General features: G+C 36.3%; 1 protein-coding gene across 2 annotated transcripts in view; it reads right to left on the bottom strand.

Annotated features, from left to right (window-relative positions):
- Positions 1–13,627, bottom strand: part of LOC133859495 (transportin MOS14) — a 33,403-nt gene extending 19,776 nt beyond the window's left edge. Inside the window, exons 1-11 of one of the 2 annotated variants that reach the window (XM_062294911.1) lie at positions 13,294–13,626; positions 13,079–13,177; positions 12,765–12,989; positions 12,549–12,668; positions 12,175–12,258; positions 12,023–12,082; positions 8,314–8,442; positions 7,819–7,880; positions 7,348–7,404; positions 3,298–3,421; positions 718–852 (exon numbers count right to left, since the gene is read on the bottom strand). In XM_062294911.1, coding sequence (XP_062150895.1) covers positions 718–852; positions 3,298–3,421; positions 7,348–7,404; positions 7,819–7,880; positions 8,314–8,442; positions 12,023–12,082; positions 12,175–12,258; positions 12,549–12,668; positions 12,765–12,989; positions 13,079–13,177; positions 13,294–13,506 — 1,308 coding nt within the window. In that variant the 5' untranslated portion in view covers positions 13,507–13,626. Of the gene's footprint in view, positions 1–717; positions 853–3,297; positions 3,422–7,347; positions 7,405–7,818; positions 7,881–8,313; positions 8,443–12,022; positions 12,083–12,174; positions 12,259–12,548; positions 12,990–13,078; positions 13,178–13,293 lie in introns of both variants that reach the window. The other variant, XM_062294910.1, reaches the window with a different exon arrangement.
- Positions 13,628–14,921: the final 1,294 nt, after the last annotated feature.

The raw sequence follows: 14,921 nt of genomic DNA, 5'->3' as shown, positions 1-14,921 counted from the left end.
AGATTCGCCAACCTTCCGACATTCTCTACTCCACCAATAGGAACAATTTCAGATTTTCCTAAATTGATTCTCAAGCCAGAGGCTGCCTCAAAACCTAAGAAAATACATCTCAGATGTCGAATCTGTTCTTCTTGAGCTCCACAAAAGATCAGAGTGTCATCCGCAAACAGCAGGTGATTCACAACTAAAGCCTCAGAATCCCTTGACCCCACTGAGAAACCTGTCAAATTACCTTGATCCAATGCAGCAGTCAGCATCCGACTCAATGCTTCCATAACTACCACAAACAACAGAGGAGAAAGAGGATCTCCTTGTCGCAACCCACGAGCACTATGGAAAAAACCGGCTGGGGTTCCATTTACAAGAATAAATAAGTATATGAAACATGTGTGTGTGCACGCGCGCACGTGCGTATATACATACACACACACAATTAGGGTATAATCGGTTTGCAAGAGGGAAAACCAAATGCCAAACCAACTAGTCGGGTTATGGCTTTTATGGAACTGACCAACACCAAATATACTGATGAAACAGCATGGTTCAGCACAGATCAGGCAGATTGGGTGGGTCGGTCAGTTTTTTCCTCATCCCTAGTGTCAAGTGCAGTATCATTCACTACATCTATACTATAGCAACAAAATAGGTTATATAATACAATGAAACTTTGCACCATTTCAGATATATATGGAGTAAATCATACTCTAAAACAAGCACCTTTTGTATAAATGTAGCTGATCTTAAAAGTTGACAAATATCAACCAAAAGTTCAACAAGATTCATCCTAAAATTGACAAGGCCATCAGGCAGTTCAGGATTTCCTCTCTCGTCATTGAACGTAGATTCATCCACCTGCGAAAGTCAAGATGTTCTTCATGTCATTTATCTGTAAAAAGTTCTGTTTGGAAAAAAATAATAACTAAATTACTCTAACAACAAAACAACAATTACGATACACAAACAGACCTTAAAATTTGGCAAACAAAAACTCTGTGAACACGAGAATTTATTTTTAATTTTTTTTAAAAAAAAAAAAAAAAAAAAAAAAATCTATTTGACAACCAGTTCAAACTTCTAACACATTGAAACACATGAAATCAACCAGTATTCAAAAGCTTGCAATAATACACTAAGAAAGCAGAAGAACTAGTCCTTGGCATACCCTAAAGTACTTCAATTCTGAGTATCAAATGGTAATTATTATTAGTTCCAAAAGCTTAACCTCTCAGTAAGTTAGCCAACAATGTATATTAAGCTCATTAAAACAAGCTCTAACACTCCCCCAACATGCAGGCTTAAACAATAGCATTGAACCAAATACACGTCTTGCACGTGGAAACAAAAAATGCAAACAAACACCAAAACAGACACTGAAACAACAGAATGTGCGTCACCAAGACTGACCTAAGGACCTCACAGACAACCGGGCTTTGATTCTATGTTAGTTACCATTAGTACCAAAAACTTAAGTTCTCAGGAAGTAGGCCAAGAATGTATCAAGCTTACACAAACTAACTCTTAACATAATTAAACCAAAATATAGCAACATCAAAAGTAGCTAAGGAGCACATGCCTCATAAGTGTAAACAATAGAGGAATGCTAGACATCCAAACACTGTTTTTCAGAAGTTGGGTCTAACCTGATGTGTCACAATCCCATAAGATCTATCATTTTGAGAAATGTGCCACAATCTCATAGGATTGTGACACATCAGGTTGGAACCAAATTCTAGAAAAAAAGTGTTGGGATGTCAAGCATTTCTCTTTATTGAAAGAAAATGGCAAAGCCCTCGTACACAAATAAATAAATGAGAGACAAATACCCTTAACGGCACCAACAATCTAAAAAATTAACAAGATCTAAAAGATTCAAACAAAAGAAGTTAGGAACATAAACTATAGCCGAATCCAAGAGAGATAACAAAAAAGAGAATTTTAAACATAGCACGTTGGACTCGTAATCCTCAAAGAGACGCTGATTCCATTCTTTCCAAATGCCCCACATTCAGAAAACTAAGATAACTTTCCAGATGGCTTCTTTAGGATGGTTGTCGGAGATGCTTGAGACACAGGAAATACGGAGCCAGCACGTACCACATCACCTCCACAAACCCACACCATCCCCATTTCTTCTTGCCTTCGGGGATGAGAATAAAACCCCTCCGCCTACTTCCACTAAATTGTTCAATAGCCATCTAGCACCCATGATGATTGCTGCATCTCTGACCCAAGAGAATGCACTAAGAATCCCTTAGCTTATGAATGAAGCCCACATTGTTTCCTATTTTTGCCACATCATCAACCGTCAAGAGCAACCAGAAAACACCATCTCTTCCTAAAGAAATTGACCAAATGTAACCCTTCCCCCTTTCTACCATTTGCAACCTGAATGAGTTACCCTCTGGCTCGATAATGAACTGAAAAAATTTTGATTCAACGAAGAAAAACCTCCCCACGCTGGCCTTCGTCACACCGACTTATTCTGGCAACGAAACCACTCTTCAACCACGCCAACCATGTACTACAGCATCCTCCCGAGACATCCAACCAAACCAAACACAAAGAACTAAACAAACAGAGAAATACCAAACACTAGCACCAAAGAGCTAGCAAGACGTGCCTACACGCGCCACTGAGAGGGAGAGGAAGGGAGAGAGAGAAGACACACATTTATGTTACTTTCAAATAAGACATCAACAATCTAAGTTACCACCTTTGCATGTCCAAAAATAAATTTTTTTTTAAGAATATGTCAGAAAATAATTACAAAATCCCATTCATGAAATTCAATTTTCAGTATTCATGAAGATAACAAAAAAAAAATTGTAATTAGAAATTGCAAGATAATATGATTGGCAGATAAAATACCAATGAGATTCAAATTCTTCACTAAAATATAACAAATAACATTTTCTACTTCAGGATGTAACATATCCATTCACATAAATCAATTTCTTCCAAATGTTTTAATTTGAATGCCACAAAACTAACGATCAATCTTTAAAGGAACCACAGATGTAGCATCTGCTCAATATACAATCAAACATGCTACATTATTACTTAAAAAAAAGAGTTCAAAAATGTAAACTTTAAGAACAAAAGGCCAAAGCAGCAACATGTGATGAAAATGCCTGAAATTAACCGGATGTACTTGACTTCTACATAATCTAAACACACAAAACAACAAAAAGCACCATCCATTGATCACCGACCAAAAAAGAAGACATTTCAATCAAACCAACACAAAATCATTAATTTACAATTACAATATACCAAGGGAAATAGACAAGGATAAACCTGTGCACGCAATAAAAGCGCATCAAGCAAAGCTGAGAATACGGAAAAAAACATGTCTTCCACATGTTTTCTACTTTGTGGACCATCCTCATCAAGGCCAAGAATATAGCTTGCAAAACTAGACCTGGGAAAGATAAATTATGCTCACAATTATCATGCTTTAAATTTGCAGCAAGACATAACAGAAGCTTCAAATTAAATGCACATAAGAACTACTTTTTTCAAAAAAAAATTAATAGTTTTATTAGAAACAAAACAATAGAGAAGGGAACAACTTCAGTACACAACACAGGAAGCAACTATTAAAAACTGCATTACAATACATTTCTCCTACAGCCCGGCCAACAGGAGTTAACAATACCATTTTGCAAACATAAGGGCACAAGAGCTTGACGTAAAACCAATCATCACCTTGCTCTTCTGTAGAAGAATAAATAAGCTTTTCTTTGTTTTCTTTTTTTCTTTTTTTTAAGTGGGTTGAAGAGCCCCGGGGGGGGGGGGGGGGGGGGGGGGGGGGGGGGGGGGGGGGGGGGGGGGGGGGGGGGGGGGGGGGGGGGGGGGGGGTGGAGAAAATAAAATACATTTTTTAATAGCTAAGTAACTCATAAAATAAAAGCATAAAAAGAGCCACAATCATAGTAACAGGAAGTATACAAGAGAAACACCCGAAAGGAAAAAGCTAACATCTAAAATTAAAATAAATAAATGAAAGGAAAAAAAAAAGGTTAAACTCTGAAATTTGGGTAGGAGAAACAACTCGTAGCCGGTGTCCAATCATAGAGAGAACACACCCGAACATTCAGTGCAGAAAAGAAACTAAAGTAATCACAAAAGATACAATAAAGAATGAAATCATCTATATAAGTTCTTTTTTTTCTTTTTGAAAGAGCCGAAGAGTGTATTTCTGGAAATCCAGGGGACATCGGGCATTTTGGGTAGGTAGATGTCCCCTGGATTGCCAGAAATACGCTCTTTAAACATCACTCACATGGCAGCCAGCCCACCTGAAATCACCAAGAGTTCAATCGCTAAATTTCACTCAGGTGAAGCAATATTAAAAATCTTGTGGCATCATGATCATCACAAATAGGGTTGTAAACGAGCTGAGCTTGGGCGAGTAGTGCATGTACTAGCTCAGCTTGTTTACAGTCTTCACGACCACGAGCTCGTGACGAGTATCAAAAGCAGAGCTCGGCTCGGCTCACCAAGGGGAAAACCTTGTCCAAGCTCAAGCTCGCCCATTAGCCAAGCCAAATGCTTTATCTAGTACTCGGCTTAGATCGAGTATTAGAAGCGGCTGGCACCCCCCAAGGAGACAATCAGTTTAGCCCACGTAGATGTGGACATGGACGGCCAAGATGAGGATAGAGTAGAGCGCAAAGAAGATGAGAGTGTGGCAAGCTATGGCTTTTAATATTTCTTCTTTTTCTAACTTCTCTCAATTTGTGGAGTTTTGTTCTTCTGTTCGCCTTAGTTTTGTGTTTTCACTTTTACGGTGGGTGGTACATTAAAAATTGTGTATTTATATTTAGTATGAGCCCCATTTGTCTTGCAACACAATTGTCCATGTCTTTGTGAAAGCCCACACATCAAAATTCTCTTTGAAAAAGAAATGAAATATTATTGCTATTGTCAATTGTCAAAAGCAAATCCCACATAAGGCCTTACTTTTAACTTATTAATCAGGTAATTGGTTTTTATTTTACTTTTTACCACTTTATACATTTAAGTTTTTCTGATTGACGAAGTTCCTTGCACTACAATATGCTATACTCCTTGTTGTTCAAAATATTATAAATATGATAATTACTTATAACTTAATTTGTAATTATGTGAACTCAAACTTATCGCTTAATTTTAATTATACTTATTTATGACTTATGAATCAATAATTCATAATCTAGATACTTAGATACTTTATCATAATCTAAATACTACGATACTTTACTTATATAATTATATACTCAATCATTGTATCTAAGTATGATTATGAATTGTCAGATACTTAGATCGTACTTAATCATTGTGTCTAAGTATCTAGATATTTAATCATTGTATAAGTATGAATTTGTATACTTATATAACATTATGTGATTATAATTTATATTTATCACTTAATTTGTAATTATGTATATTTATGAATTATGAATCATATGATAATTATGAATTATATCAATCCTAAGTATCTAATGATAATACTTTGATCATATGATCTCACTATTATTATATGATTTTAGATCTAATTTCTAAGTATCTAGTGGTAATACTTAGATCATATGATCTAATGATTATATGATCATATGATCCTATGATTCAGATTATATGACCATATAATCATATATGATCAAATGAATATATATAATCTGATAATCATATGATCCTATAATCTAAGTATTATACTTAGATCAATGTTAAATCATATAATGTACATTCAATGATAATACTTATGATCATATGGCCATATGATTATATAATCTAACAATCATATGATCCTATAATCTAAGTTGGGCCCTTTTATAGTTTGCTCTTGGGTGTTTATCCGGTTTCTAGGGTTTAGGTTTTGCGGGTTTTGTTGGGTTTTGCAGGTTAGCTTTGGTTGTTCCTATGTCTACTCCCTATATACTTTGGGGCGCCTTACGCTTTTATTAATAAAATTTTCTTACTTATCAAAAAAAAAAAACAGTTAGATCAATGTTAGATCATATGATCATAAAAACACATGATCTAAATTCTAATGATAATACTTATGATCATATGGCCATATTACTTCTCCATCAATTCTAGACCAAGAGATTGAAAAACTCATCACTCGATATTTCCTCAATCAAGTTTGAATTCTTTATATATGAAAAATATATTTATATAGAATAACTAACTCTTACACGTATTAGGACTAGGAGTCCTAATTTGATTAGTAATCAAAAGACTAAAGAGAATTCAATAAAAGACTAACTTGGTCCCAAAGAAAACAAAATCAACATACTAGAAACTTCTTCAATAATAGACTCCACTCAATTACCAAAATACCCTCAATTCATAAGAGTTGTAAAAAATTACAGATCTGCACACATTACAAAATTGATCATAACTTATGAAATAAAACCATTTTCAACCTAGAATATTTTACCAGACCTTTTAAAACAATATGACTCTTGCTTCAATTGGACTTCAAATGTTGGTGCTATACATGAAAATTTCTAAGTTTACAAAACTGAAAATTACTCTAAAGGCAGCAACATGACCCTTAGTCCCTTATTCCATGGCTGCATCAATAGCACGATCACATCACATACAGCAGTCAATTAACAAATTATACATCCATATGATATCTTACAGGAAAAGCATAATGAGCAAATATAATAATTGAATTTAGCCAGTACATAAGTTCAAAGAGATGGTTAAAAGATGCGTGAATTTAAGAACTTCTTATAGTACTTTGATCCCAAAAAAAGGGTAATAAATTACCATCAAATTTCATTTTGATTTCCTAAGAGTTGGGAACGCGTCAGACATATGATTCAAAATGTTTGCATATACTGTATCATCATTTTTTGGAGCTCACTTCTAGTGCAATTCAGTAATAAATTAACTTGCATCATATAAGCCTCCAAATCCAACTAGCAGGTTGCAAGTCAGGGAAGGCTTATGATGTAATAAATCCATGCAAAAATGTACAAGGTGACTGAAAAATAAAAAACCAAATTCAAACTCTGACAGGAAACAGCTATGCTCTTTATGAAAGTCCATAATGGAGAAGCCTCCAAACTTCGGAATACATCAGCAGTAACATCTTTCTAATAATTTCAAAAACAACATAAGATGAATAAAACAAAACAAAATAAAGTAAACAAGCTTAATCAATTTAAAAAGATAAATGCATCAAGGTCTTCAATACGATTTGAAGTTCAACTTTTTCATGGAAAACAAATACACCAAAAAAAATTTTTTTTTTTTTTTTTTTTTTTTTTTGATAAGTAATTTCAATTTTATTAAGAAAACAGCGAAAGGCGCCCCTAACCATAAAAAAAATTAAGTCAATGACAGTAGTACCAGAATTGCAAAGTTGAGTCTGCAATCTCCCAATCTTCACTTGGAAATGCCACACAGCTGCAAGTATGTTGAGCAGGTTAGACATATCACAAAACAAATATTTGATGGATATATGATCTAAACAAACACCTTCAAGGAGGAACACAATCGCTAATCCATGATGAAGTTTTATCTTAAACATGCTTATGCAAGTTTCCTATATCACATGCCCTAATGTATTATCCTCTGTAAAGGCTTTTTTTCATGCTTAATTACTGAGCAATCTTAATTTCCACAAGATTAACTTATAAATAATAAGCCCCATGCAAGGAGCTGTCAGCACATTAGAGACACCCAGGAGCACCGAATGAGTATATGTTTCTGAATGACACATTGTTTATCAATTCAACCTAAAAATTCATAGGTCCTTGCCTGCCAAAACATTAAAGAACAAAAACCAATATATTAAAAATTATAAGATTGAGATATCACCTCAAGAGTGCATCCGCCAGAGCAAGTGCTTCAGCACTCGCTTCTACAATCAGAGATGGTGCCTAGTGTACATCAAACAAGTTGGTATCAAATGTTTTTACGTCATTGTGTAATTGTCATAACAGTAACAACGTAAACAATTTAGAGAGAACTGTTCACACGTGTTAAATTCAAAAACCATTAAAAATGATTTTAGGTTGCGCAATTACAAAGAACAACATAAAATACTATCTCTATCTCACAATTGATGATGTGATTCAAAATAGCAAAATTATTAATGAAAATGTACAAATATAGTGATCTTGAAATGTCCTTTAATATTAGAAGGGACACAACTTTTAATAAGAATCTTGATTGCTTCTTGAAAAAATGTGAAAATAATATTGAATATCAAATAAGTAAGAAGTTCCACTTTTGGAAAGTTTCATATATTTTGAGATAATCCAAAAAGGAAAAATTCATTTATTTTGAAACGGAGGGAGTAGTAACACGTACAGCCTGCCCAATTTCTGACAACAAGCATGCAAGACCACCAATAACTTTCTCATCTCCCTTACTAAGAGCTGGTAGAAGAAGCACTTCTTTAAGAAAATGTACTCTGCATAACAAAACTTGGGGTAGCCCCTACAAAAGAAAACACAACTCAGAGTAGATAAGATATTCAAATCAAAGGCAGCACAGGCATTGCAAAGTGTTTTAACCTTAGAATGACAACCCCAGAGTTTATTTCAATTTTGCTTGACAGACATTAGGTTAAGGGCATGTAGCTCAATTCGGGTTGCAAATGATTAGTTATGGAATCTAAATAACCAAGGGTTAAGTCAGTATTTCTTAATAAATGAAATAGGTAACATAGTCATAGTTTTATATATAATCATTAGAACGTCATCGATTTTCACAGCATGGTATTAGAGAACCATTGTGGCATCCGTGGAGTGAAGATAGCATTAAGCATAGGCTCTAACACACACGCGAGAGAAATTTACTGGGGGATGAGACTTCAACTGATTTAGAAGTTTAAAAAAATTTATTCTTATACTACGTCCAATCTTTATGTGGGACCAATGCAATGCCAAGACGATTAAGAGATTAAATGCACTTGCCATGTATATCATGCATGCCCAATGTTGCATTAGTTAGATACCATCACATCTAACCTATATCATGCATGCCAAATGTTACATTAGTTAGATATCATGCATGCCAAATTATCTTCATTGAAAATTATATAAAGAGCTTCAAAGAATTTTCTGACTTAGTTGAAAACAGATTCATGAACTAGCCGGTTGGTCTAAAGATTTGTTCTCTATTTTGCTATAATGGTTTGGGGGTTAGAAATCTTATTCAGTTTAATCGAGCTCTATTGGAGAAATTGCCACGGATAGAAAGGCTTTGTAAAAATCCGTGGTAGAAACCAAATATGATAGCATGAGGGGAGGATGGTGTTCTAAAGAGGTTGCCAAACCTTTCGAGGTGGGGTTGTGGAAAAACATTAGGAGTGGGTGGGGGGGTTTCTAGATTTGTCAAATATGAGGTGGGAGACATGTCTAAGATAAGGTTTTGGCATGATTTGTAGTGTGGTGATCATCCCCTAAAAGCATCTTTTCCGGAATTGTTTAGCATTGCCCACTATAAGGAGGCTCTGGTGGCAGATCATGTATAGTTCTTTAAAGCAATCTTCAGTGGAATAGTTCTTGTACCAGACCAGTGCATGATTGGGAGGTGGACTTGGTCACTTCGTTCTCTGATCTTTGATCTTATGTACTCTCTCAGGTTGAGACAAGGTGGCAAAGATAAAATATGTTAGATCCCTTCAAAAAGGCGAAAGTTTGAGGTTTGGTCTTTCTATCATGCGCTTTGCACTCCCGTTGGACCCCCATTTTTGAAAGAGCATATGGAGAATTAAGGCTCTTTCAAGAGTCGCGTTCTGTGTGGATGGCAACATTAGGAAAAAAAATTGACTTTGGATAACTTGAGAAAGATACACAATATAGTGGTTGACTTGTGTTGCATGTGGAAGAGGAGTAAGGAAAACATATCACCTTCTTCTCAACTGCGAAGTGGCTAGAGAATTGTGGGTTTCGATCTTCCTCTTTTTAGTATTGAGTGGGTCATGCTAAGAAGGGTAGTGGAGTTGTTGGCTAGCTGAAGAGGTCATGTAACACTCTGGTCTCATAATGGGAAGATGAATAACACACATAGAATGGGTGGTTTATAAAGACACACATTACTTACTAAGTGAAATTGGACTTTATAAGTGATTCTAGAAAAGCTCTAAATTGATTAGTCATTTTGGGCTGATAGATTCTAGAAAAGCTTTAAATTGATTAGTCATTTTGGGCTGATAGATTCTAGAAAGCTCTAAATTGATTAGTCATTTTGAGCTGATAGCACACATGTGGCTAGCATTTTCCCTAGGTCGTTATAAATGGTCTCAGAGCGCCCTAATAACGTCATGTGATAATGGAGCACTGCGTGACATGGCCCTAACAAGAACGCCAGAGGTTTAAAGGAGGGAGATTGTAACACTTTAGTCCCATATTGGGAAGATGAGTACCACACATAGAATGGGTGATTTATAAAGACACTCATAGGTGTTACATCCCGCATTGCTTAATTACTAAGTGAAATTGTGTTTTATAAGTGATTCTAGAGAAACTCTAAATTAACTAGTCATTTTGGATTGATAGCACAAATGTAGCTAGCACTCTACCTTAGTCGTTACAGGTCAATTGAAAAATCGTTACATTTTAGAAGCTTGGAGGAAGGCTCCTCTATGCTTAATGTGGTACATTTGGAGATAACGAAATAAGAGGAGTTTTGAAGATTGTGAGAGATCGGTGTTAGAGTTAAAAGTTGTTATGTTTAAATCACTTTATGCTTGGATGGTAGTGTACAATTGTCCTTGCTTCTATAGCTTTATGAAATTTTTGGACTTGTGTTCTTATTTTTTTCCCTAATTGGGGTCATTTTCATATACTCCTTGTGTACTTGAGTTAAGCTCCTTTGTGCTTTTTTTAGGTTGATTTGCTTCTCAAAAAACAAATTCATTAACTTTTTTTTATTTTCTGATCTAAGAAAAGATTCATGAACTTGATCTCAAAAAATTGGGATAACACTTAGTTAAATTGAGTTAATTGGAGCATCTTATGAATCAATCAACCCTTGGTATTGAATAACTTGAAACCAGGCATGCATAGCATACAATAGGGGAAAAGTAGATCACATCCGGCATAAACATATACTATTAGATGTGAACATGGCCCAATCTGCTTGGCCAGCCCCACCCAAATTCTCAAACCCTAGGCCATAACCGCAAGACTACGCTGGGTCGATTTTGCTTGGCCCAATAAGATTTCAGCCCTAGCTTGGGTTTGACAATCAATGGCTGGTCTAGTCCAATGTTTAATTCTAATGCTATTTTGTCATAATATTGCCTTTTTATGTGATTTGGACCCCTGACCTTAAATATCTATCTATTGATCACCTCCTTCTTCATTGTGACATGGCACAGGTTGTTTGGTGCTCTTTCTATAGGTTGTTCGGGGTGGAGTGGGTCATGCTAAGAAGCGTGCTAGATTTGTTGAGTGGTTAGGGTACCTTGCTGGGTCATGGTCCTGTTACGCGTCTTTGGAAGCAGGCTCCCTCGTGTGTAATGTGAGGTCTTTGGCGTGAGCAGAATACAAGGCTATTTGAAGATGTAGAATTACCAGTTATGGACTTGTATCGAAATGTGCTTAATATGTTGTATGTTTGGGTCTCGACGCATAGGCCGAGTCATATTATGTTTGCTGAGTTTTTACATTCATGTTCTTTTGTTTCCTCTAATTATTGGCACTTTTGTATATTTCATGTATATTAGGGTTGCCCCCCTCTGCGCTTTTTATTAAATTTTATCACTTATCAAAAAATATATATCTATCTATGATTCAACCTTTAACCGTTTGGGCTACAAAATTTTAATGGTATAAAAAAAAAAAATTACATGTTAAAAGAATTAAACATGTCGGGCTGGCTTTGAACAAAGCCCACCTGCAGCTTTCTCTGGCCATGCTTGGCCTGCCAAAATCAGGCCTGAGATCCAGTCAGGACAGCAGTTTTCACTTAAACACATGGTGCTGACCCAGCAGAGCCCATGAGTGGGTCCACTTGCCTACATATTGAAAGTGATTGCATAGTGTTCATGAGAAAGGGTACGACATACCTCATGTCGACTAACAAGTTCAGTGAGAACTTCAATGGCTAAATCAAATGAAGATAAAACCTATAACCAACAATGCAGCTATTAGTTACATACATGACAGCCATAAACATTAACGCTCCATTTCAACAGTCAGTACAGTCAAGAAGGCTTACCTGCAGAGAACTGAATACAAAATTTAGAAGTGGATGTGCTGGCAATGAACCCTGAGGAATCTCCGAGAAGCACCCAGCTCGAACCTGAGAGCAAGAGGGTTGTTATGATAGGTAAACCAAAGGTGACAGAAAACCTCAATATGAGGCATTTGCATATTGTTGTTAGAATAAAAAATAAATTTTTTTTTAAAAAAAAAAAAAGGAAACACCACTCCAAAACTAAGAACGAAATTATGTCATAACTTAAGTAAAAACTAATGAAGCACAAGCCAGTGTTCGATTCAGCAATCAACTCATTATTTGATTGCTGTAAAAACATACATTTGGGGTTTAACCAGAATAAGCCATTAGCAGAACTTGAACAATTTTCATACCCAACTCAGTAAGCAACGCAGAATCTTTCTGTTCGGTTCATGTAGTTGTGCACCTCCATCAAACCTTTTCTCGGATAGCTGCAGCAGGAACTCAAGAACCGTCGGGGTACGCGAGAGAAGCTGTGCAAAAGAGAAATTAAGGCCAAGCAAAGGGAACCACCAAAAAGAAATAAGAAGGAAAAACAATAAGATAAAAAGAGAGTCTGTAAAGCTCACCTCTTGGCAGTACTGGGTTCTGCAGGCTGAACTTATTTTGCTATCAGCATTTTGGTTATCGAAAACTTCTTCTGGCAGAACTGTGAGCATCTCCAACACTGCAATATTTCCATCGTCCTGGCTCTGCAAACTCTGGAGACTGTAAAAGAGCTGCTCTATAGGTTTCCCATTCTCAACAGCACGAAGCATAAGGGCAGAGAGCGCAAGACAGATTTGCGTTAGCAGCTGCCGTGAAAACAACACAAACCCATCAAAAATTAAACAAATAGAACAAACCCAGATCCTAAACCCTCTAAAAAGTGAGTAAGACGCACCTGAGGAGGGCCCGAACTGAATCTCTTGGCGGCCAGAAGAAGAGCATTCAGCAAAGCGTCCTTAGCTCCGAATTGCAAATAATGGCCTTCATTTTGGATCTGCAATGCCAAGGAAAACTTGAAAAAATGAAGAAGCTTTGACGAAATTACAAACAATTGTTTTTGCGATTATGCGAACAACACGATTGTTCAATAGGTAAAAACTATTGTAGCACCTTTCGTTTGAGAATCTGGGCGGAGAAGAACTCGACCTCGAAGGAGAGGGAAGGGGAGGGAGAGGGGGAGGTGAGGATGGAGGTGGCCACCTCCCAAGCAGCGTCGGTCTGCTGGAACTGCACCAGCCATTGATTGGCGGCAACGCGGTTGCACGACTGGCTGTCGTGGTTCAGCACGTGCACCGCCTCCGCCACCTTCATTTGCAACTCCATCTTCTCTCTGCGTGGCCGTGAGGGGGAATCAGAGGTGTCAGAGAGAGAGAGAGAGAGAGAGAGTTTTATTTCAGGTTTTATGAATAATTTCAATTTCTCTAATTTCCAAGACGAATCCTTAAATCGATCCTAAATTTCTCATTTATCTAACAAATGCATAATTTTCACCAAAAATAAAAGAAAGAACTTCGTCCCCTTAACAAAGCCCACGGTCGTCGGTCCAACACATTAGCTTGTTGAAGTATGGCCCGCGAATCCTCAGGTTCCGTTTGTTAAAATTGTTTTGTAAGTTTTTTTTTTCCCCAAAATAACAATATTAACTTAAATACAAAATTTTTAAAGGGATAATTACACTATTGGTCCATGTTGTTGACCTAAATTACAAATCACTCCATGTGATATCAACATGAATTCAGAAATTCTTGTGGTTGGCTTAATTTACAAATCAATCCCTGAAGTCAAATCCCGTTAAAATTTTTGATAAATTTCATTAAAAGTCACATAAGCGCCAATAAGATGGCGACGTGTCCATATTAATAAAAAAAATTAAAATAATTTTTAAAAAACAAAAAAACAAAGGGGTGGCTACCAACCGCCCGGCCACCCCTAAACCGAAGTAGGGGTGTACAAACGGTTATAACCAGCGATTATAAGCTAAAACCACTAACTGCCTAGACGGTTATTGCATTTTACCAACCGCAACTGTTAACCGCTTAGGCGGAAGCAGTTATTTTTATAACCGCCGATTAGCGATTATTAAGTAGATAACCGGCAGTTGTATAAACACTTTTCAATTTATGTTTTGGGTCGATTTTGGCCCGTTTTTAGCCTGTTTGGGCTATTTTTGCCACTTTTATGCCAGTTTAAGTGCAGGTTTTAAATCCAAAATCCAAAACAATAAATAAAATATATATATATATATATACCAAATAGAAATACAAATCCAAAACATAACAAAAATACATTCATCACTGATTCTTGAATGATCATGGTCATAAGTGTGAATAAATAATATACTTCCAACATCCAGTAAACAGAGAACATTATATATCAGTAGCCACAGTACAGATCACGCAACTTAAAATCAATTCAAAATTTCTATAAAAAAACTAACACCCACTCAGTTGGAGCTCATATACATAGAAAAATGAAACCCTAAAACCGGCGTCGTTTTGGGATTCAACAATGCCCAAAACGACACCCCTCTCCCAAGTTTTTAATTAATTAATTATATATATATGGTTAGCGGTTATTAACCGCTTTTCCCAAACTCTATAACCGTTAACAGCCCCCCGCCTAGCCGGTTATCGATTATTTATAACCGCTTTTGAAAGCGGTTATGCGGTTATCAGTTATAAGTGGTTAACAGCTTTAAAGTAGTTATAACCGCTTCGTTTGTTCACCCCTATATGCAA

This window comes from Alnus glutinosa, chromosome 2, assembly GCF_958979055.1.
Source record: "Alnus glutinosa chromosome 2, dhAlnGlut1.1, whole genome shotgun sequence".
NCBI lineage: Eukaryota > Viridiplantae > Streptophyta > Magnoliopsida > Fagales > Betulaceae > Alnus > Alnus glutinosa.
Note: the sequence above shows the minus strand (reverse complement) of the source record. Positions and strands in the feature narration are given on the sequence as shown.